This window comes from Ovis canadensis, chromosome 13 (genome assembly GCF_042477335.2).
Source record: "Ovis canadensis isolate MfBH-ARS-UI-01 breed Bighorn chromosome 13, ARS-UI_OviCan_v2, whole genome shotgun sequence".
In the NCBI taxonomy this organism is placed as follows: domain Eukaryota; kingdom Metazoa; phylum Chordata; class Mammalia; order Artiodactyla; family Bovidae; genus Ovis; species Ovis canadensis.
Window position 1 is genome coordinate 51,395,963 of NC_091257.1, and position 25,471 is coordinate 51,421,433.

Sequence of the window (25,471 nt, forward strand, 5' to 3'; positions counted from 1 at the left end):
CACCTCCCTCCAAAGTAATTACAGGTTGGTTCCCTTTTCCCCTCTTCATATTCCAAGCAGAAAGATTTGACATCAAACTGGGTTTGTGTACAGAGGACCACGGAAGGAGAGCACAATTCACTTTCATGTGCTTGGTGAGTCAGGGCAAATAACAAATGAAAATGATGATAAAATACATGGAGGAATCTCATGGAGGAATGTAAACATTGTGGTAGGGACCTGATTAAGTAGTGTTAAATTATGTGATTAAATATAAAATCAGGAGGCAGTCCTGACCACTTTCTCCCCCACAAATTCATTGAAAGATCATTTGAACACTGAGAAAATTCCACAAAACAGCTTCTGAATGCTGGTGGAGGACATCAGGCACCTGGAAAGGCAGTCCATTGTCTTCAAAAGGAGGTAGGATAAAAGATAAAAAGAGAGACAAAAGAGTTAGGGACAGAGACCCGTCCTGGGGAGGGAGTCACGAAGAAGGAGAAGTATCCAAACACCAGGAAACCCTCTCACCGGCAGGTCTAAGGGGAGTTTTGGAATCTCAGAGGGGAACATAACTGGGAGGAAAAAGTAAATAAATAAAACCCACAGATTACGCGCCTAACTACAACTCCCAGCAGGGAAGTAGCCCAGATGCTCCCATCTGCCACCAGCAAGCTGGGACTGAACAGGGAGGTGCAGGCTGCATTGCTTAGGTTAAGGACCAGGCCTGAATGCCCTGAGGGCAATCTGAGGGAGCTAACGTGAGATAGCAACCCAAACTGGGATAGCCAGAGAGAGAAAAAGAGAAAACAAGTGAGAGAGAGAACTTTCCCATGAAAAGCTCTAACCTAAGGCACTGCCAGGCTGCTCACAGAACAAAGGACTGAGTGAATACCAGAGGAGAGCTAGCCAGCTGCAGACCAGCCCATCTCCCACCGGAGGGAGGCAGAGAGGCAGGTGGGTGGCAGCCAGAGCCAGCGAGGGGCTATCTCTGCCCTAGAGATGGCATTCTCTGAGCAGGCTCCCAGTTGCTAACCAAGTCTTCCTGAGTTCCTGGACGGTTGACATCCACCAGGAAGGTTGCTGCCAGTGATCAGCTCCCTAAAGGAGACACATGGCACACCTGAGATGGCGCTCCTGCTGCACATCCAGGAAACAGAGCAGCTGGGACAGGGGAGGAGGTAAGACACACTGCCTCACCTGGGGAAAGTGCACTTGCCAAGGACTTTTTTGCCTGAGCTGCTCGGACCTGGGAAGAGCATAAAACACAGGCCCAACTGAGTCTGTGCCTTTGTGGAGTACCCTAGAACCTGAACCTGAGTGGCTTAGACCTGGGAAGTGCATGCAACCCAGGGCCCGCTTTAGACAGTTCCCCTGCAGAGCATCCTGGAGCTTGAGCAGTGTAGACTGCAAAGGCACACATGCCGTGAATGGGGGCCAACCCAGTGTGGCGCACACACTGCGGGTGCTCCCTACACACGCTAGTGATATTTGTTTGCAGTGTTCCTCCCTCCCCACAGCACAACTGAACAAGTGAGCCCAAATAAGTGACCACCTCCACCCTCCGTGTGTCAGGGCGGAAATTAGACACTGAAGAGACTTGCAAACAGAAGAAGCCAAAATAAACAGAGGGAAGTGACAGGTACAACAGATTAAAACCCTATAGTTAGCACCTACTACATTGGAAGGGGCCTATAGGCCTCGAGAAGAAGTATAAGCTGGAACAAGGAACTATCTGAAACTGAACTGACCCCATACTACCCACAACAGCTCTAGAGAAATTCCTAGATATATTTTACTATTATCACTTTTAAATTAATTTTTAAAAAATTTTAAGCCTTTTATTACTCCTTTAATTTTCATTTTCATAACCTATTACCTTGACAAAAAAGACCCTATTTTTAAAGCAAATTTCATATATATTTTAAATTATTTTTGTGATTTTTTTTTTTTTTTTTTTTACTATTGTATTTTTAAGAGTCTAACCTCTACTCTAGATTTTTAATCTTTGCTTTTTGGTATTTGTACCTTTAAGAATCCAATCTTTGGTACTCATTTTTACATAGGTGTATGATTACTGGCTTGATTGCCCTCTCCCCCTGACTTTGCTTTTTCTCCCCCAGGTCACCTCTATATCCTCCCTCCCCTTTCTCTTCTCTACCCAGTGCTGTGAATCTCTTTGGGTATTCCAGGCTATGGAGAACACTTAGGGAACTGATTACTGTCTAGATCTGTCTCTCTCCCTTTGACTCCCACTCTTCTGCTCCTGGTCATCTCTCCTTCTCCCTCTTCTCTTCTCTATGTAACTCTGTGAACCTCTCTGGGTGTTCCAGCTTGTGGAGAGCACATAGGGAATTGATTACTGGCTACATTGCTCTCTCCCCTTTTGATTCCTCCTCTTCTCCTCCTGGTCACCTCTATCTCCCTCCTCCCTCTTCTCTTCTGTTTGTAACTCTGCAAACCTCTCTGGGTGTCCCTCACTGTGGAGAATCTTTTCTCCATTAACCTAGATGTTTTATCATTGGTGTGGTATGAATGGAGAAATCTTGAGGCTACTGTAAGAATAAGACTTAAAACCAGAGGCAAGAGGCTTAAATCCAAAACTTGATAATACCAGAAAACTCCTGACTCCAGGGAACATTAATTGACAAGAGCTCATCCAAAAGCCTCCGTACCTACACTGAAATCAAGCTCCACCCAAGAGCCAACAAGTTCCAGAGCAAGACATACCATGCTAATTCTCCAGCAACGCAGGAACATAGCCCTGAGCATTAATACACAGGCTGCCCAAAGTCACATCAAACCCATAGACACCTCAAAACTCACGACTGGACACTTCATTGCACTCCAGAAAGAAGAAATCCAGCTCCACCCACCAGAACACTGATGCAAGCTTCCCTAACCAGGAAACCTTGACAAGCCACTCATCCAATCCCACCCACAGGGAGGAACCTCCACAATAAAGAGGAACCACAAACTTCCAGGGTACAGAAAGGCCACCCCAAACACAGCGATCTAAATAAGATGAAAAGGCAGAGAAATATTCAGCAGTAAAGAAACACAATAAATGCCCACCAAACCAAACCAAAGAGGAGAAGATAGGGAGTCTACCTGAAAAAGAATTCAGAATAATGATAGTAAAACTGATCCAAAATTTTGAAAACAAAATGGAGTTACAGATAAATAGTCTGGAAACAAGGATTGAGAAGATGCAAGAAAAGTTTAACAAGGACATAGAAGAAATAAAAAGGAGTCAATCAATAATGAATAATGCAGTAACTGAGATAAAAAATACTCTGGAGGGAACCAACAGTAGAATAACTGAGGCAGAAGATAGGATAAGTGAGATGGAAGATAGAATGGTGGAAATAAATGAAGCAGAGAGGAAAAAAGACAAAAAGAATTAAAAGAAATGACCACCTCAGAGACCTCTGAGACAATGTCAAACACCCCAACATTCAAATCATGAGTCCCAGAAGAACACAAAAAGAAAGTGCTGGGGTCCAGCCCCAGCAGGATCCAGGGGTACCCTCAGGATGGACAACGTTGGCAAGAGGGGAAGGGAGAGAAGAAAGAATCAGTTCAGTTCAGTTCAGTTCAGTCGCTCAGTCATGTCTGACTCTTTGTGACCCCATGAATTGCAGCACACCAGGCCTCCCTGTCCATCACCAACTCCCAGAGTTCACTCAGACTCACGTCCATCGAGTCAGTGATGCCATCCAGCCATCTCATCCTCTGTCATCCCCTTCTCCTCCTGCCCCCAATCCCTCCTAGCATCAGAGTCTTTTCCAATGAGTCAACTCTTCGCATGAAGTGGCCACAGTACTGGAGTTTCAGCTTTAGCATCATTCCTTCCAAAGAAATCCCAGGGCTGATCTCCTTCAGAATGGACGAAAGAATAGAGGCTTATATTCCTTGGTTTATGCAGAAAGCCAATAAAGCCCCAGACAAGGGACTTGCTCTGTTCATGGAGGCCACAGACACCCTCTCACTGGAGTGAAGATGCAGAGTGCCTTCTAGCCAGAATGAAGATGCAGAGCGCCTTCTCGATCGGGTCTTAGAAGCCCAGGCAGGAAAGTGAACGCAGAGAGCCTCTGTGCTCCAAGGGATCAGCCTGAAAAAGAGAGGGAGGGAGAGGGAGAAAGAGAGAGAGAGAGAATAAGAAAGAATGATTGACAGGGTGAGAGCAAGCTTCGGTGAGCGAGACCCATAACTTTATTTTCAAAAGGAACTTTTATAACCTGACTTGTACATAGAGGGAAATGAAAGATGCAAGGTCATACAGAGTCAGCCCAAACATTACATCTGTTTTGTCTTTATTGAAACCAGGATTTTTTCTGCATATCTTTCCCATAAACAATGTTGTGTACATTATCTTCTGGCCTTGGAGGCCTGTGGACATTTTATGACCCTTTTTTGATAAAGACTGCTCAACCAGAAAACTTACTTTCCCTTGAAATGTTTTTTTCTTTATATTTCTAATGTATGTCAGCCTCAGAAGTGCTAAACAGAGTTACATTCTCATGGAGCAAAGGTGCAGTGAGTTACAACAAAGAAAGAACCAATTAGCTCAAAGGTCTGATGTGGTTAATTCCAAGGCTTACTGCTTGTTTTTCTTAAATTCCAACTGCATTAACTATTGCACTCCCAGGTGCACAGTGGATAAGAGATATGGGAACTTGGCAGCAAGCATTGGCTCAACAATGAAATCCTACACCAGCACTATTCTAATAGTTTTTAACTCTTTGAAAGGATCTATATTTTTAGAATGTTTTAGGCTTCCCATGCCTCTCACAGTTGGGAGGCTGTGAACAATCACATGTGTAGCTGCAAGAGTCTGGATAAACCTGCCAAGCAAGCTAGAAAGCCATCAGAGGGGGTTTGAATTGAAATATTCCTTTCATGCCTAAGAGACTTATCAACTAGAGCCCTAAGTTGATTTTCTCCAGAGAAAGGTGGTTGGGGATAGCCCCCTGTTACTGTCAGAAGAGTTGGTGAAAGCCATAAAATAGTAAGACAGATTCTGGTTTTGGCGTAGATGCTTGAGCAGGTCCGGGGGTCCCTCGAGTCCTGATCTGCCTTGCTTGTCAGGTCTCTTCCACATGACCTTGTCATGGGTGGAATCTCCTGTGCTGGCTCCCAGCAAGAAAGGCCATGAGAAAATTCTTGAGATAATAGTTGAAAACTTCCCTAAAATGGTGAAGGAAATAGCCACCCAAGTCCAAGAAACCCAGAGAGTCCCAAACAGGATAAACCCAAGGTGAAACACCCTAAGACACATTTTTAACAAGATTAATGAAGATCAAACACAAAGAACAAATGTTAAAAGCAGCAAGGGAAAAACAACAAATAACACACAAGGGGATCCCCATAAAGATAACAGCTGGTCTTTCAATAGAAACTCTTCAGGCCAGAAGGGAATGGCAGGACATACTTAAAGTGATGAAAGAGAAAAACCTGCAACCCAGATTACTGTACCCAGCAAGGATCTCATTCAAATACGAAGGAGAAATCAATAGCTTTATAGACAAGCAAAAGCTGAGAGAATTCAGCACCACCAAACCAGCTCTTCAACAAATGCTAAAGGATCTTCTCTAGACAAGAAACAGAAAAGCTTTATAAACTTGAACCCAAAACAACAAAGTAAATGGTAATGAGATCATACTTATCAATAATTACCTGAAATGTAAATAGGTTGAATGCCCCAACCAAAAGACAAAGATTGTCTGAATGGATACAAAAACAAGACCCCAATATATGCTGCCTACAAGAGACCCACCTCAAAACAAGGGAAACACACAGACTGCAAGTGAAGGGCTGGAAAAAGATATTTCATGCAAATGGAGACCAAAAGAAAGCAGGAGCAGCAATACTCATATCAGATAAAATAGCCTTTGAAATAAAGGCCATGAAAAGAGACAAAGAAGGACACTACATAATGATCAAAGGATCAATCCAAGAAGAAGATGTAACAATTATAAATATATATGCACCCAACATAGGAACACCTCAATCTGTAAGACAAATGCTAACAAATATGAAAGGGGAAATTAATGGTAACACAATAATAGTGGGAGACTTTAATACCTCACTCACACCTATGGATAGATCAACTAAACAGAAAATTAGCAAGGAAACACAAACTTTAAATGATACAATGGACCAGTTAGACCTAATTGATATCTGTAGGACATTTCACCCCAAAACAATGAATTTCACCTTTTGCTCAAGTGCACATGGAACCTTCTCCAGGATAGATCACATCTTGGGCCTTAAATCTAGCCTTGGTAAATTTTAAAAAGGTGAAATCACTCTAAGCATCTTTTCTGATCACAATGCAGTAATATTAGATGTCAACTACAGGAAAAATATTAAAAATACAAACATATGGAGGTTAAACAACACACTTCTGAATAACCAACAAATCACAGAAGAAATCAAAAAAGAAATCAAAAATCAAAATATGCATAGAAATGAATGAAAATGAAAACAGAACAATCCAAAACCTATGGGATTCAGTAAAAGCAGTGCTAAGGGGAAGGTTCATAGTAATACAAGCTTTCCACAAGAAACAAAAGAAAAGTCAAATAAATAACCTAACGCTACACCATAGCAACTGGAAAAGGAAGAAATGAAGAATCCCAGGGTTAGTATAAGGAAAGAAATCATAAAAATTAGGGCAGAAATAAATGAAAAACAAAGGAGACCATAGCCAAAATCAACAGAGCTAAAAGCTGGTTCTTTGAGAAGATAAATAAAATAGACAAACCATTAGCCTGACTCATCAAGAAAAAAAGGGAGAGGAATCAAATCTGAAAGTGGAGAAATCACAACAGACAACACAGAAATACAAAGGATTGTAGAGACTGCTATCAGCAAATATATGCCAATAAAATGGAAAACTTGGAAGAAATGGACAAATACTTTTCAAAATTGAACCAGGAAGAAATAGAAAATCTTAACAGACCCATCACAAGCACAGAAATTGAAACTATAATAAGAAATCTTCTAGCAAACAAAAGCCCAGGACCAGATGACTTCACAGCTGAATTCTACCAAAAATTTAGAGAAGAGATAACACCTATCCTATGCAAACTCTTCCAGAAAATTGCAGAGGAAGGTTAACTTCCAAACTCATTCTATGAGTCCACCATCACCCTAATACCAAAACTGGAAAAAGATGCCACAAAAAAAGAAAACTACAGGCCAATATCACTGATGAACATAGATGCAAAAATCCTTAACAAAATTCTAGCAAATAGAATCCAACAACATATTAAAAAGATCATACATCCTGACCAAGTGGGCTTTATCCCAGGGATGCAAGGATTCTTTAATATCTGAAAATCAATCATTGTGATACACCACATTAGTAAATTGACAGATTAAAAACCATATGATTATCTCAATAGATGCAGAGAAGGCCTTTGACAAAATTCAGCATCCATTTATGATTAAAAAAACCCTCCAGAAAGAAGGAATAGAAGGAACATACCTCAACATAATAAAAGCCATATATGATAAACCCACAGCAAACATTATCCTCAGTGGTGAAAAATTGAAAGCATTTCCCCCAAATTCAGGAACAAGACAAGGGTGCCCACTCTCACCACTATTATTCAACATAGTTTTGGACGTTTTAGCCACAGCAATCAGAGAAGAAGAAAAAATAAAAGGAATCCAGATTGGACAAGAAGAAGTAAAACTCTCACTGTTTGCAGATGACGTGATCCTCTACATAGAAAACACTAAAGACTCCACCAGAAAATTACTAGAGCTAGTCAATGAATATAGTAAAGTTGCAGGATATAAAATTAACACACAGAAATCCCTTGCATTCGTATACACTAACAATCAGAAAACAGAGAAATTAAGGAAACAATTCCATTCACCATTGCAACAAAAAGAATAAAATACTGAAGAATAAATCTACCTAAAGAAACAAAAGACGTATATATAGAAAACTATAAAACACTGGTGAAAAAAATCAAAGATGAGACAAATAGATGGAGAAATATACCATGTTCATGGATCAGTAAAATCAATATAGTGACAATGAATATAGTACCCAAAGCAATCTATTGATTCAGTGCCATCCCTATCAACCCGAAATAGAACAAATAATTTCACAATTTGTATGGGAATACAAAAAACCTCAAATAGCCAAAGCAATCTTGGGAAAGAAGAATGGAACTGGAGGAATCAACCTGCCTGACTTTAGACTATACTACAAAGCTACAGTCATCAAGACAGTATGGTGTTGGCACAAAGACAGGAATATAGATCAATGGAACAAAATAGAAAGCCCAGCAATAAATCCATGCACCTATGGACACCTTATCTTTGACAAAGGAGGCAAGACTATACAGTGGAGAAAAGACAATCTCTTTAACAAGTGGTGCTGGGAAACTGGTCAAGCACTTGTAAAAGAATGAAACTAGAACACTTTCTAACACCATATCCAAAAATAAACTCAAGTGGATTAAAGATCTAAATGTAAGACCAGAAACTATAAAACTTCTAGAGAAGAACATAGGCAAAACACTCTCTGACATAAATCACAGTAGGATCCTCTATGACTCATCTCCCAGAGTAATGGAAATAAAAGCAAAGGTAAACAAATGGGAACTAATTAAACTTAAACGCTTTTGCACAACAAAGGAAACTATAAGCAAGGTGAAAAGACAGCCTTCAGAATGGGAGAAAATAATAGCAAATGAAGCAACTGACAAAGAATCTCAAAAATATACAAGCAGCTCCTGCAGCTCAATTCCAGAAAAATAAATGACCCAATCGAAAAATGGGCCAAAGAACTAAACAGATATTTCTACAAAGAAGACATACAGATGGCTAACAAACTCATGAAAAGATGCTCAAACTCACTCATTATCAGAGAAATGCAAATCAAAACCACAATGAGGTACCATCTCACAGCAGTCAGAATGGCTGCCATCAAAAAGTCTACAAACAATAAATGCTGGAGAGGGTGCAGAGAAAAAGGAACCCTCTTACACTGTTGGTGGGAATGCAAACTAGTACAGCCACTATGGAGAACAGTGTGGAGATTCCTTTAAAAAACTGGAAATAGAACTGCCATACGACCCAGCAGTCCCACTGCTGGGCATACACACCGAGGAAACCAGAATTGAAAGAGACAATGTTCATCTTGTTCATCTCAGCACTGTTTACAATAGCCAGGACATGGAAGCAACCTAGATGTCCATCAGCAGATGAATGGATAAGGAAGCTGTGGTGCATATACACAATGGAGTATTACTCAGCCATTAAAAAGAATGCATTTGAATCAGTTCTGATGAGGTCAATGAAACTGGAGCCTATTATACAGAGTGAAGTAAGTCAGAAAAAAAAACACCAATACAGTATGCTAACGCATATATATGGAATCTAGAAAGATGGTAATGATGACCCTATATGTGAGACAGCAAAAGAAACACAGATGTAAAGAACAGTCTTTTGGACTCAGTGGGAGAAGGCAAGGGTGGGATTATTTGAGAGGGTAGTGTTGAAACGTATATATTATCATATGTGAAGCGGATTGCTGGTCCAGATTCGATGCATGAGATGGGGTGCTCAGGGCTGGTGCACTGGGATGACCAGTGGTGGCTAGGGGGTTCTGAATGGGGAACACATGTGCACCCATAGCTGATTCATGTCGATGTATGGCAAAAAATGCTACAATAATGTAAAGTAATTAGCCTCCAATTAAATAAATTAGTTAAAAAAATAAATATAAAATCATGTGGAATTAATTAGGGGAAACTTCATAGCAGTGGTACCATGTGTATTAAGAGAACTTTAAGTGAATACTATAAAAAGGATAGAATCTGAAACGTGACAGGCCTGAGTAAAGTGGACCTGGTTTTATGAAAGTCTGAAATGTATAAGCCTGGGTTTGTTCAGGACCCTTTGTAAATTGGTGCCAAAGCAAAGAATAAAGGCCAATGTTACCAACACCAAAGCAGTCAGAAGTACCTAGAGCACTTTGTGAAGTTTTAGCAAATGGGTTACAAGTTTCAGTCATTTTTTAGTGTTCCATGTGGTCCCCTTATTGATTTAAGAACTGGCTCCCTACTGGTCATGTGGGGACACTCACCTATAGGGATTCCAAGAGCCTCAGGTGATTGTATTTTGGATATAGACTCAGAGAGCTTTGAAAAGGGAAACTTGTGGGAGGTGAGATACCTTGCTCCTCTGATTTTCCCTGATTTGGGGGTATTTGACCTTTTGGTTCTCTTTGAAAGGGTGAGTCTGAAAATTATAAGTGTATGGGCTCATCTGTTAACTGAGGGATGGAATTATAAAATACTGCTTTTTCCATGGGCTTATTTTTTTTTTCAGTTAAGAATTTACTAAACAAGGATTTGATGCAAACCAGTATGTGCCAAAGAGTATACTAAGCTTGAGAATGTCCAGAAAATCAGACATAGGCCCTGCTGTGATGTCGGGTGGGCAAGGAGAACACAGGCAGTTGGGACTCAGGGCAGAAGACATAGACTGAAGGACCTTTCCAGTGATAGCAACCTGTGAAGACCTGTTCTGGCACGAAGAAATACTGGACAAATGTTTCTCCATTATATAAAATGCATGGTTCTGCTTGCAGGACAGAAGGGACCTCTCAGGTGTCAGCTGAGACTGATACTCATAGTTATTCTCTGTCAGGAAAACACATCATTCGGGTGCATGATAATGATGGAATATTTGTACACATTAATATTTTTAATATTCTATTAGCATAAAGTAATTAATACAATTAATGTTTCTTTAGGAGCAGAAATACGCTAAGAGACACCCAAGTAGAAAAACACGGAGGAAGACTTGAAAAGTCCAGATCGTCTCTTTCACCTGGAAGAGCACAGTTAATTCGGTGAGTTTCTGTTAACGTGTGTGTGCGCAGTCATGTCCAACTGTTTGCAACCCTATGGACTGTAGCCCTGTAGGCTTCTCTGTCCATGGGATTCTCCAGGCAAGAATACTGGAGTGGGTTTCCGTTTCTTCTCCAGAGGATCTTCTCAACCTGCGGATTGAACCCATGTCTTCTGAGTCTCTTGAATTGCAAACAGATTCTTTACCACTTGAGGATCAGTTCTTTAAAGCCACTCCTACATAACAGCTAGTTAATACTGGTTAATGGTGCTTTCCTTTCACGTTAGGGTCTTATGATATCTATATTGATATAGTAGAAATGCTATAAGAATGGTAATAATGGGTTTCTTTAAATATATAGGATAATTTTCAATGTGGAACTATTTTGGGGGGGGGGATAAAGTAGAAAAGAATAGCTTTATTGCTTGGCCAGGCAAAGAGGGGTACAGTGGGCTCCTGCCCCAGAAAACTGTCTGTCCCTAATGTGGAGTTATATACAGTGATCTACTGGTATTAGCAAACTGTTTGTAAACACATGTATTTAATGCAAAAAGCAGTTAACTGCATGCATGTCCAGTTGCTCAGTCATGTTCAACTCTTTACAACCCTTTGGACTGTAGACTGCCAGGCTCCTCTGTCCATGGGATTTTTCAGGCAAGAGTACTGTAGTGGATCACCATTTCCCACTCTAGGAGATCCTCCCAACCCAGGGAATGGTAGCAAAACTGGACTCTTAGCTAATCTCTTGCCTTTGTCATAGCAAAATCGTCATCTTTCTGAGCCTTACTTACTGATCACCAATGGCTCTGCTAATTCTGAAGTGACATATGTTATTTCTCATTAAAACAGCCATTAGTCTAAGACCGACTGTTAAGCTTCTTACCCAATTTTCAGTTTGACAATAAAAGTGGCATATCTGGGAAGAAAGTTCAGCTGCTTTTACGTTTGGGAGGCAGGGAGGAATGGCAGGAATTTCATATTATAAAATTTGCACAGTTCAAAAGAAAACAAACTTTAAGACACTCTACAACACGTATGCCATCTTGGGAAGTTAGGAATAATAAATTATTCAAATTTTTTGACAATTCTTAAAAAATTCTTACTTTGAAATATTTGTAGATTCATAGAAAGTTGCAGAGATAGTGCAGAGAGATCCCATATGCCCTTCACCTAGTTTCCCCCAACAGTTAAATCCTGCATCTTGCATAACTACTGTACAAGATCAAAACCAGGAAATTAACATTGGTACAATGTATATGTGTTTTGCTGTATCACTGCTCACTGAACCCAGGGTAGGCAACGAGCAAAGCTGGAAGAAAATGTAAGGAATCGTAGAAACTGCAGACACGTTTATTCTGTCCTGACTGGCATAGCAGCTGTAGCAGCAGACACGCTGTATTCTCTTGTGGTTGACCCAGCAGACACAGCCACAACACGTCCCTAATGCGGCCATAACATGGCCGTAACACAGACATAAGGCAGCCTCCAGCCTCCAGCCTCCAGGGCTTTTCAGGTATCAGAGCAGAAGTGGCACATGGCCAAGTGGGTACATCATGATACGGATGTGCAATGCTGTAAGTGATGTCAGCTGTCACATAACCATGTATTTACAAAATGTAGGGCAAGAGTAAGAGGCTGTGGGGCAAGAGAGCCTGACCACCACCATCTTGGCTAATTTGCTCTTTCCCTCCATTGGTACAATGTAGAGTTCAGTGTCATTTTATCATGTGTAATTTTTTATGGTGATCGTGGCGACCAGGCTGGAGAACTGTTCACCCCATACATGTCCTCCGGCTACCCTGTTATGTTCACAACCACTTTGGTTCCTCCATAATCCCTGCTTCCTAGCAACAGTCATCTGTTTTCATAATTTTGTCATTTTGGACTGCCGTGTAAATAGGTTCATACATTGTTTTTATATTGACTTCTTTTCCAACACCATAATACCCTTGAGATCCACCTAACTGTTGCATGTATTGATAGTTTGTCACTTTTAATTGCTGAGTGGCATTCCATTGTATGGATATACCACAGCTTTTAAAGTTTTTCACATATTAAGGCACATTTTAGCTGTCTGCAGCTTTTGGCTATTAAAAATAAAACTGCTATAAACAATCACATACAGGTTTTTGTACAGATGAAAGTTTTTATTCCTCTAGGATAAATGCCCAGTTGCTGATATATATGGTAACTGTGTTTTTAGCTTTTTAGGAAACTACTTAGCTTTTCCAGAGTGGTGGCACCATTTTGTGTTCCCACCAGTGATGTATGAGACTCAGTTCCCCTCATCCTTGCCAACATTTGGTTTTGTTGTTTTATTTTAGCTGTCCTAAAATCTGTGCAGTGGCAGCTTATTGTAGTCTTTGCATTTCCCTAATGGCTCATGATGTTAATATCTTGTCATGAGCTTATTGCTATCTGTTTATGCTCTTCAGTGAAATGTCTATGTCTTTTGCTCATTTTTAATTGAATTATTTGTTTTTCAAAATGTTGAGTTTTAAGAGCTCGTCATCTATCTCTATAGGATATCCTTCGTTGTATATGTTAGTTTGCAGATATTTTCTCTCTCTCTGTACCTTGTCTTTTCCTCCTCTTAATAGGGCCTCTGGGAGAACAGTTTTTGATGAAGTCTGATTTATCAGTTTTTCTTTTGTGGATTGTGCTTTTGATGCCATGTCTAAGAACTCTTCATGAAGCCCTTGATCCTGAAGATTATCTCCAATGATTTTTCCTAAAAGTTGTAATAATTTTACATTAAAGGCTGGTATTCATTTTAAGTTTAATTTTATATAAAATTTATATATAGGTGAATATTCTTTTTTGTAACCTGCTGATGTTCAGTGTCTCTAGCATCATTTGATGAAAACGCTATCCTTTAGCCCTTGACCTGCTTTTTCACCTTAGTCAAACATCAGGTGGGTGTACTTGGTGGGGCTGTTTCTGAGTCTTCATTCTGTTCAGCTAATTTTTATATCTAGCCCTAGCACACAATCTTGATAGCACACAATCTTGATTATTATAGCTTGACTACTATAGCTCTATAGTAATTCTTGAAATCTGGTAAAATGATTCCTCTCTCTTTATTATTTTTTCCCAAAATTGTTTTGAGTTATTCTAGTTATTTTCCTTTCCACACACATTTTAGAATGATCATGCTATATCTACAAAAAAAGAAAAAACTTACTGAAGATTTTAATCTGCAGAGTTGGAAAAGACTCTTGAGAGTCCCTTGGATTGGAAGGAGATCAAAATAGTCAATCCTAAAGGAAAATAATCCTGAATATTCATTGAAAGAACTGATGCTGAAGCTGAAGCTCCAATACTTTGGCCACCTGATGCGAAGAGCTGACTCATTAGAAAAGACTCTGATGCTGGGAGGGATTGGGAACAGAAGGAGAATGGGATGACAGAGGATGAGATGGCTGGATGGCATCACTGACTCAATGGACATGAGTTTAAACAAGCTCTGAGAGACGGTGGACAGGGAAGCCTGGCGTACTGCAGTCCATGGAGTCGCAAAGAGTCAGATACAACTGAGTGACTGAACAACTGACAGTTTTGATAGAAGTTACCTTGAAACCCTATATCAATTTTGAGAAAATTGATATCTTTACTGTGTAGACTGTATGACTATTTATTTAAGGCTTCGGTTTCTTTCACCAGCAATTTGTGATTTTCAGCATAAACGTCCAGTACATGTTTTGTTAGATTTACATCCAGAAGTAGAAACACCAGTACTGTGTTCACTATCAGTGATCAAGGTGAAAGGGCTTCCTTCCTTGTTCTTAGTCTTAAGAGGACAGAATTCTGTCTTTCACCAGTGAGTATGATGATAGTTTTTGTGCAGATATTCTTTGTTAAGTTGAGGAAGTTCCCTGCTACTCTTGTTTTTCTGAGAGTTTTAATACCACTGGGTGTTGAATTTTGTCACGTGCTTTTTCTGCATCAGTTGGTATGATCATGCCATTTTTCTTCTGTAGGTTGTTACTGTAACAGATTCCACTGGTTGATTTTTGAATGCTGAAGCAGCCTTCCATTCCTGGAATAAACCGCACTTGGTCCTTCTTTACATATATATAGCTTTCAGTTCAGTTCAGTTCGGTCGCTCAGTCGTGTCCGACTCTTTGCGACCCCATGAATCGCAGCACGCCAGGCCTCCCTGTCCATCACCAACTCCCAGAGTTTGCTCAGACTCACATCCATCGAGTTGGTGATGCCATCCAGCCATCTCATCCTCTGTCGCCCCCTTCTCCTCCTGCCCCCAAGCCCTCCCAGCATCAGGGTCTTTTTCAATGAGTCAACTCTTCTCATGAGGTGGCCAAAGTATTGGAGTTTCAGCTTTAGCATCAGTCCTTCCAGTGAACACCCAGGACTGATCTCCTTTAGAATGGACTGGTTGGATCTCCTTGCAGTCCAAGGGACTCCTAAGAGTCTTCTCCAACACTACAGTTCAAAAGCATCAATTCTTCGGTGCTCAGCTTTCTTTACAGTCCAACTCTCACATCCATACATGACCACTGGAAAAACCATAGCCTTGACTAGATGGACCTTTGTTGGCAAAGTAATATCTCTGCTTTTTAATATGCTATCTAGGTTGGTCATAACTTTCCTTCCAAGGAGCAAGCATCTTTTAATTTCATGGCTGCAGTCACCATCTGCAGTGATTTTGGAGCCCCCAAAAATAAAGTCTGACACTGTTTCCACTGTTTCCCCATCTATTTCCCATGAAGTGATGGGACCAGATGCCATGATCTTAGTTTTCTGAATGTTGAGCTTTAAGCCAACTCTTTCACTTTCATCAAGAGGCTTTTTAGTTCCTCTTCACTCTCTGCCATAAGGGTGGTATCATCTGCATATCTGAGGTTATTGATATTTCTTTTGGCAATCTTGATTCCAGCTTGTGCTTCTTCCAGCCCAGCTTTACATATATATATATTTATATATGCTTAGCATTTAGTTAAGAAGTTTTACATCTACGCTTATGAGGGATATTCAATAGCTGTGTTTTGTTTTTGTATGCACTTTGGTTTTGATATCAGACTTCCTAAAATAAGTTCAGTTCTCTCCCGTTTTCTGGAAGAGATTGTGTAAAATTGTTAGTTTTTTTATCCTTGGTAGAATTCTCCAGTGAAATAATCTGAATCTGAAGGCACTTGTTTTTTAAGTTATGAATTAATTCCATTAGTAGCTGTAGTGCTGTTCAAATTATGTGCTTCATGTTGGTTAAGTGACAGTAATTTGTACCTTTAAAGGAATCAATTTCTTTAAATTATCAGTTCAATCTATGTTCAGTTTTTCATAGTTTTATTATCTTCTTGTTGTTAGCAGGATCTGAAGTGATATGCTACACCTCATTCATTTCCGATACTGGAAATTTGTGTCTTCTCTTTTTCTTTGTCAGTCTTGCTAGAGGTTTGTTAATTTTATTGATCTTTTCAAGAAGCAGTTTTTTCAAATTGATATTTCAAGTTGTTTCTATTTTCAGTTTTGTTCATTCTTTTCTTTATTAGTTTCTTTTCTCTCTTTGTTTTGGGTTTGTTTTGCTCTTCTTTTCCTAGTTTCTTTAGATGTGAGTTTAGATTACTGAATTGAGACTTCTCTTTTCTTCAGTTCAGTTCAGTTGCTCAGTTGTGTCTGACTCTTTGAGACCCCATGGACTATAGTATGCCAGGCTTCCCTGTCCAGCACCAACTCCCAGAGCTTGCTCAAACTCACATACATTGAGTTGGTGATGCCACCCAATCATCTGATCCTCTGTCATCCCCTTCTCCTTCTGCCTTCAATCTTTCCCAGCATCGGAGTCTTTTCCAGTGAGTCAGTCCTTTGCATCATGTGGCCAAAGTATTGGAGCTTCAGCTTCAGCATCAGTTCTTCCAATGAATATTCAGGGTTGATTTCCTTTAGGATTGACTGTTTTGATCTCCTTGATGTGCAAGGGACTCTAGAGAGTCTTCTGCAACACCACAGTTTAAAAACATCAATTCTTTGCTGCTCAGCCTTCCCTAAGATCCAACTCTCACATCCATGCATGACTACTGGAAAAAGCATACCTTTGACTAGACAGTCGTTTGTCAGAAAATAATGTCTTTTGCACAGAGGTGGACACGACTGATGCGACTTAGTAGCAGCAGCAGCTTTTTTAACATGCTGTTAAAAAGGTTTGTCATAGCTTTTCTTCCAAGGAGCTAGTATCTTTTAATTTCATGGCTGCAGTCACCCTCTGCAGTGATTTTGGAGCCCAAGAAAATAACTCTCACTGTTTCCACTGTTTCCCCATCTATTTGCCATGAAGTGACAGGACCAGATGCCATGATTAGTTTTCTGAATGTTGAGTTTTAAGACAACTTTTTCACTCTCCTCTTTCACTTTCATCAAGAGGCTCTTTTGTTCCTCTTCACTTTCTGCCATAAGGGTGGTGTCATCTGCATATCTGAGGTTATTGATATTTCTTCTGGCAATCTTGATTCCAGCTTATGCTTCATCCAGCCTGACATTTTGCATTATGTACTCTGTATATAAGTTAAATAAGCAGAGTGACAGTATACAGCCTTGATGTATTCCTTTTTGAATTTGGAACCAGTCTTCTGTTCCATGTCCAGTTTAACTGTTGCTTCTTGACTTACATACAGATTTCTCAGAAGGCAGGTCAGGTGGTTTGGTATTCCAATCACTTGAAGAATTTTCCACAGTTTTTTGTGATCTACACAGTCAAAGCTTATGGTGTACCCTTTAATAACTTATATATACATATTTGATCTACTAATTTGATCTATCAGATTTTCCTCTGTAACCAATTCAGGTTTTCTGACATCTTTTGGACAAGAGAATATGTAAAACTGACAGTTCATGTGGCTTGTTCAGTTGGACCAGGCACTTCGGTTCAGGATTTCACCTCAGAGAGCACAGTTGTACCATTCTGACTTTTGAAAGTACAAGAATTGGAGTTCTCTGTGCCAAAAAGTCTTTGAGAAATTAAGAGAATGGTAGAACCTTTAGAATTAATGAAACTGGACAACTACCTGTCCTCCTACTACGCTTCCAAATGGAAAAAATAAAAAAGATATTTATGGAGAGCACACCTTGGGGGATAGAGAGAGAAAGAAAGAAAATAAGAATTAATTCAATATGTTCCATGTGTCCATGCCCTTGATATTGAGTTAAAAGCCTCAGAGAAGGATGGAATAAAGTGAACTCTCTTTGGCAAGGGAATAAATGCCTTTCCCTTTGGGGCACTGGCAGTGTTGCCCAACTGAACTTCCTGCAATAATAGAAATGGTTTATTTCTGAGCTGTCCTTTTTGGTAGCCACTAGACATACATGACTGTTGAGCAATTTCAGTGTGGCCAATGCAACTGGAAAACTAAATTTTGAATTGTATTCAATTTCAAGTAAAGAAGTAGAAGAAACATAAATATAAATAGCCACCTATTATTTAAGTTATCTAATCACTATGACAAGTGGGAGTCTTAGGTCATTTACCTAATACCTTTTTCATTTTTTACTACTTTTTAAAAATTATTATTGCACCATAGCAATAATATTGAAATGCACCTGCTATAAAGGCATGTGTTTATTCATCCCCTCGTGTAGACATTAACAAAGATCTTCTACAATTCAGATGGTGTTGGTATCTTATCCATAGCTTATGTATCAATGTATGTTGCTGAATTAGTAACATAAGCATACTGTAGCATAAACATACTTATTATATGTTGTTGTTCCTAGTAAGAGTGTTGAAAAGATTGAGGAAATTGTTAGTGACAGCTCCTCAGAAAGTGAGGAAGATGAAGAACAACCTGATCATCGTCAGGAAGCAAATGCAGATTTGCCATCAGAATATTGGCAAATTCAGAAGCTGGTGAAATATTTGAAGGTGAGAAACAAACCTTTTATACTGTATTTGCAATGTTTATTTTTAATTTTTTCCCAAAAATATGTATTCTGCTTTCAAGTTTACTATATATTTCTTTCAAGTAAGGATAGTAACTATCCCTATTATTATTTAAGTGTGCACATGGAAAGGTCTTATTACTCTGAGGATAGTGAGATTTGTGCCAGCCCTCTCCCCTAGGTGGGGAGAAGGCAGTGGATCATGGCAGCCATCAGATATTGTGACTTACACCATTGTGTGACTAGCAGTATGGCATGATGGAAAGAGCAAGGGGTTTTGAAGTTGGACTTAGACTGAATTCTAGATTGTGTCGCTAACCATCTGTGACTGTTGAAAAGTATGGTTTGCAGCCTTAATCTTCCTGACCCATGGAGTAAAGTTAGTAATATCCACTCTAGGATTATTTTAAGGACTGAGAAAACACACTTGAAAGATGTAGTGTGGTGTCTGATACATTGTAGGTACTTAAAATATATGTTGGTCTGTTTCTGCTACTCTGTTAAATGAGATGCCATGTGTGAAAATATTTTGTAATAATAAATAAATGACCCATATAATACTGTATTTAAGTCCTCAAATAAGGGTGGGGCAAGGAAAATTATTTGCTCAAACCCAAATCAATGTTAATTTCTGATGTTGGACAGTGAATCTTGGTAATAGCTGCGACTGCTGCTAAGTCGCTTCAGTCGTGTCCGACTCTGTGTGACCCCAGAGACGGCAGCCCACCAGGCTCCTCCGTCCCTGGGATTCTCCAGGCAAGAACACTTGGAGTGGGTTGCCATTTTCTTCTCCAACGCATGGAAGTGAAAAGTGAAAGTGAAGTCTCTCAGTCATGTCTGACTCCCAGCAACCCCATGGACTCCAGCCTACCAGGCTCCTCTGTTCATGGGATTTTCCAGGCAAGAGTCCTGGAGTGGGTTGCCATTGCCTTCTCCTTGGTAATAGCTAGGCCCTGTCTAAAGTTACCATCCAGAAGTCCTTATGAAAACAACACTCTGACTTACCTCAGCTTGTCCTCCTGCATTTGCTAGGCTTTGCATGTTTAAAGAAATTTACATGACTCCTAAATTACTAAAGGGTACTTTTCCTGTACCTTTGAGGTCATCCCAAGCTGACAGCTCAAACAGCCTATATGCACATTTTCATGAATTCAGAAAAGCTCCTCCCTGCCGCCAGGTGAGCAGTCTGGTAGGTATAAGTAAGCCAAAAAAGTTTTTCCTAAAAGAAAAATATATGTCCACTTCCTCTGTTGGCATCATCTCCGCTGCAGTTCTAAGTACTTCTCAGAAAATTCTTTTATGTTTTCCTGAATCCTGAGAAAAATTAGCCAAGAAATTGGGAAAATGGAAAATTAGAATTAAAGTTGACAGTTAAAGTTTGATGATCTTCCTGAAGACATAATAGATTCAAAGGAATCTACTGACATCATGGAGAGCGGGACAAGTTGATTATCTTAGTGATGATTCTACAGTGTTTGTGGCTGTCAAAGCAACACACTGTGCACATTAGATATTCCAAGGATTCCCAATGTATCAGGGTCCCCCGTATCAGTCTGTGGCCTGTTAGCAACTGGGCACACAGCAGGAGGTGAGTAGCAGGGTAGTGAGTGAAGCTTCATCTGTGTTTACAGCACCTCCCCATTGCTTGCATTACCACCTGAGCTACGCCACCTGCCAGGTCAGTGGCAGCACTAGATTCTCATAGGAGTGTGGCCCCTACTGTGAACATCACATGTGAGGAGTCCAGGTTACACGCTTCTTATGAGAATCATTTCAAAAGCATCGCCATCCTGGTCCATGGAAAAATTGTTTCCATGAAAAATTGTTTCCCTGGTGCTAAAAAGGTTGAGGACTGCTGAGATATACAATTATATTTGCCAGTTACCCCTCAATAAAGTTTAGAAAAAGAAAATTCTGGCAGCAGAATCAAAGATGGAAGAAGACGTTTCCAGGCATCAGGACAGGAGCCAGTGAGAGAAAAGTGGTCCCAGCCCAGGTGGTCAGCCTCACTTATTGCCGTGCTCTGAATGTGTATGTGCAGGATGGTGAGTCATTCTTGCAAAAATAAATGGTGCATTTATATGCATTATATCCTTTACACAAATCCTATTAGTGGTGTTCTAAGAAATAACAAATTTGTGAAGCAAAATAAGTCATTAAATGTGAAATTTTGACCTATGATTCTTGTAGCCTTGCTGAACTTGCTGGAAATCTGAACAGTAAGTCATTTAGATGTACTTGGACACTTTTTCAGTGTTTAAATATTCACTATATTGTGTATACTGTGTATTACAGTTTGTTCTTTGCAAGTAATTTAACAGAAGAAATGCAAAGTGAGGAAGATGTGAATGTGGGTTGTGCAGCATTCCATTGTGATGCTAGAAACTGATCTAAAATCTGAATTAGCAAACGATCTGATTAGCTAATGATAATTAGCAAACCATTTAACCTCAATGGTTAAATCAGAATCAGGGCAAGCAGATAAAATATTTTCCTCATTGAAAAAGAAAATGAGGTTATATGAAGCAAACCCTAATGCCCACCTTGGCTCTGCTTTTGGAAGCTTCTTAACAGTTTGACTGCTGTCAATGTAAAATGAAAGAAAAAAAATTTTTAATATCGGGCATATTTGTACTGAAATAAAAATCAAGAATGTTGATTAGGACAATTGACGCTTTGCTTTGTGTATTTTAAAATTATATTTTAAGAATATCTTATAAATGATAAATATTTTACTTTTTTCTTTCAACTTTTTAAATGGCTTTTATTTAGCATTTATTTTGTGTGATATTCCCTCTTCTAGTGTTTACTGTTATCAAATATCAGGTGGAGATCACTTTTACATGGGATTGTAATATGTATAGTGTTTTTTTTTTTTCTTACAAAAAAACCTCTGAAATTTTTAGCATTTCTATCACAAAAAAGACTTGTGGTTTATTACAGAAATAATTTACCATTATAGTCATCCTTACTATTTAGTTGCATGTAAATAAAATTTAGCAACACATGTGAAGTAACATGATTTCAGGAATTTCTGACCACTGCTGGGAATTCCAATTTCTTATTCTGGAATCTGGAAGATTGACATTTGCTGGGAATTTGGAGGCAGTCTTGTGGAGCACAGACTGACGTTTCAGTCCCACAGTTCTGCCCCCACCTTGGCAGGAGTCTTTGTGCACAAACCACCCAATCAACACAGTGGCCAGTCCTGCAGGCAGGGCAGCCATGTCCAGGCTCTGGAGACCTTCCTGACCTTTCCTGAGTCACAGGGCCACCCATGGCCTCTACGCACAAGGAGTGTGTTATCTGAGGACACTCTGGCCACAGAGATCTCTGCCACCAACACTTGAGTCAGACAGGCGCTAGGGCTTGGACACAGCCTCTAGAAGAAGATTTGGAAGAGCCCTGGTGTTTAGGCATAGAATTTGGGTCTGTTAACTTTTTTTCATTAATAAAAGGAGATAAAGAGTCCAAACAGCAGAAGTATCAGCCAGGTCAGCAGGCAGAATAATGGGGCAGTTAAGAGACATGACCTTCAATGTCAACAAGTCTTCAACTGAGTTGGGCTTCCACCGCCTACTATCTCAGCAGCCTTGGGGGTGCTGGCCATCCTCTGTAAGCTTTGGTCTCCTAATTGTTCCAGATGGCAGAATAAAAGATCTTACCTTTTAGGATTATTATTAGTATTAGGTGAGATCTAACACATTTAAGTGCTTTAGCACGAAGGGCTCAGCCCCTGTTAGCAATGATAATTCTTTCTATTGCACATTATTATTATAAACAACGTAAGGTGGGGAGTCTAATGACCCGCACAGATGGTCTTCAGCTTTTGCTTTAAGATTCTGGTAACCAATAAAAGGAAGAAATACAGTGAGTTCATACAGTGAGGGACTCTTTCCATCATAAGGTAAAAACAACCCCCTTGCCAATGAGTGTAACTGATCCTGGTGCTAAGAACAGAAAGAATTTCCTCCCCAAGGACATAAGGGGGTAGACCGTGGCTCGGTGGTGCCCCACGTCCTCCACAGTATCCTCCCCAAGAACACTGCTAAGAGCTTGCATTTTTCAGCTATTTGAGATAAATGCATATAGCGGTAGATCAAAAAGAGATGCACTGATGCGCTCCGAGAACAGCTCAGGAAAGCGTGTATTGATGAAGTGCTACTCAAACTCACACAAGTTACCCCTCAGTAACTCGTGTGCAACTGTGATACTTTCGGCCAGACGGTAAATGGCTTGAAATTATTATAGTTCCCCACAGGTAAATATTCTTAACATACCCAATAAAAGAAAAAGTATATCTACAAAAGCTTTCAGGATTTTCAACACAGATAAATGTTTTTCTGTCGAGACACAAAAGGATATGAAAAATCTATGAAATGCAAATTTGAATGTCTCTAGGTAATCTCAAAATAAATAAACCTGATACTGTAATTTACAAAGTTATATAAATTTAGACTTCATCCAGCAAAGAAATGTTCATGCTGAGCTGACTCTTCACTTACCGTTTTCTGAGTACAGCAATGTCTGTGATTGTTGAAAAAGTTTTGATGAGTTCATTAATACCCAAACAAGCCAATGAGTGATACAGCTTAGTATTTATCCAGAGCTATGAGCTCAGATCTTGGCACATGATAAAGGGACTAAGTCTTTAATAATTTGGCTTTGACACACATCCATTTCAACTTGCACATTTTACATCTGTGTATATTCTTATAATCTGGAGTTTTAGAACACAATTGAATTTTTAAACTAATGGATACATTGCATTTTTATTCACCAACCTTCCAATGTCTTTTCCCCCACATCACTGATGACTCTGGGCTTCAATTCTAAGTGAAGTAATAAGCTCCTTATTCAGCTACCTTCTGTACTTATCTTCTCCCAGCTTGTCTGTCTTATTAGCTACAGCTGATTAATCTTGTTTCTGAATCTTGCAGTATGTGTTCAAGTGAGCGCAGGCTTGCCTCTCCATCTTTTGCTCAGGAGGGACAGTGACAAAATGAGGTTCCCAAAGGGCCAGGCCATCCTTCACTCTCAGCTCCTCGAGAATAGTGCTGTTCCCTCTACTGTTGGTGTCTTTCTCCACCTTCTCTTGCTCCCCCTTCTCCTCCCTTTCTTGCCCCCTTCTCCTTGGAGACGTATTGTTTCCTTGCCACATTTGTGTCAATATTATCTTCTCCCCATTCATGGTTGCTTCAAAATCTTGCAACAAAAATGTTTTGCTATATATGAGTATTAGTGATTGGGGGAGATAGTTGTTAAGGTCTGTACCCCACATTAACGCTCTAAAAATACAGCAAGTTTTACTCATTTCTAAATCAGAAATGTATTGAACACCTTTGTGAGTAGGAGGCAAGTTGGGGGATTTGTTGTGGCTTGGAATTGTAGATTTCTTCATCACAAGTATTCTAATATTATTAACATAAGTAGGTACTCTTTGGGCTTCCCAGGTGGTGCCAGTGGTAAAGAAACCACCTGCCAATGCAAGAGATGAGGGTTTGATCCCTGGGTTGGGCAGTTCCCCTGGAGGAGGGCACAGCAACCCGCTGCAGGATTCTTGACTGGAGAATCCCATCTGGGAATTTTGGGAAGCCTGGCAGACTATAGTCCATAGGGTCGCAAAGAATCGGACATGTCTGAAGTGACTTAGCACACATGTATGCAGGTACTCTTTAGTAACATGATATAAAATGTTAAAAGATCATAATTATAAATAGATCTACATTTCATATGCCTTAGTGCAGCAGTCCCCAGCTGTTTTGGCATCAGGGAAAGGTTTCGTGGAAGACAATTTTTATATGAACCAGTAATGGGAGGGTGGTTTTGGTATGATTCAAGCATTTGCATTTATTATGTACTTTATTTCTATTATTATTACATCAGCTCCACCTCACATCATCAGGCATTAGATTTCAGAGGTTGGGGACCTCTGTCTTGGTGTTCAGTTCAGTTCAGTCACTCAGTCATGTCCGACTTTTTGCAGCCCCATGAACTGAAGCACGACAGGCCTCCCTGTCCATCACCAACTCCCAGAGTTCACTCAAACTCATGTCCATCGAGTCAGTGATGCCATCCAGCCATCTCATCCTCTGTAGTCCCCTTCTCCTCCTGCCCCCAATCCCTCCCAGCATCAGGGTCTTTTCCTGATGAGTCAGCTCTTCACATAGGTGGCCAAAATATTGGAGTTTCAGCTTCAACATCAGTCCTTCCAAAGAACACCCAGGACTGATTTCCTTTAGAATGGACTGGTTGGATCTCCTTGCATTCCAAGGGACTCTCAAGAGTCTTCTCCAACACCACAGTTCAAAAGCTTCAATTCTTTGGTGCTCAGCCTTCTTCATAGTCCAACTCTCACATCCATACATGACCACTGGAAAAACCATAGCCTTGACTAGATGGACCTATGTTGGCAAAGTCATGTCTCTGCTTTTGAATATGCTATCTAGGTTGGTCATGACTTTCCTTTCAAGTAGTAAGCATCTTTTAATTTCATGGCTGCAATCACCATCTACAGTGATTTTGGAGCCCCCAAAAACAAAGTCAGCCACTGCTTTCCCATCTATTTCCCATGAAGTGATGGTACCAGATGCCATGATCTTCGTTTTCTGAATGTTGAGCTTTAAGCCAACTTTTTCACTCTCCACTTTCACTTTCATCAAGAGGCTTTTTAGTTCCTCTTTACTTTCTGCCATAAGGGTGGTGTCATCTGCATGTC

The 25,471-nt window shown here is 40.0% G+C and overlaps 1 protein-coding gene across 1 annotated transcript in view; it reads left to right on the forward strand.

Moving 5' to 3' along the window:
- The window catches only part of ODAD2 (outer dynein arm docking complex subunit 2), a 168,585-nt gene that overhangs the window by 37,163 nt on the left and 105,951 nt on the right, over positions 1-25,471 (forward strand). The window contains exons 10-11 of the mRNA XM_069547749.1: positions 10,766-10,864; positions 18,589-18,736. Coding sequence (XP_069403850.1) covers positions 10,766-10,864; positions 18,589-18,736 — 247 coding nt within the window. The remainder of the gene's footprint in view (positions 1-10,765; positions 10,865-18,588; positions 18,737-25,471) is intronic.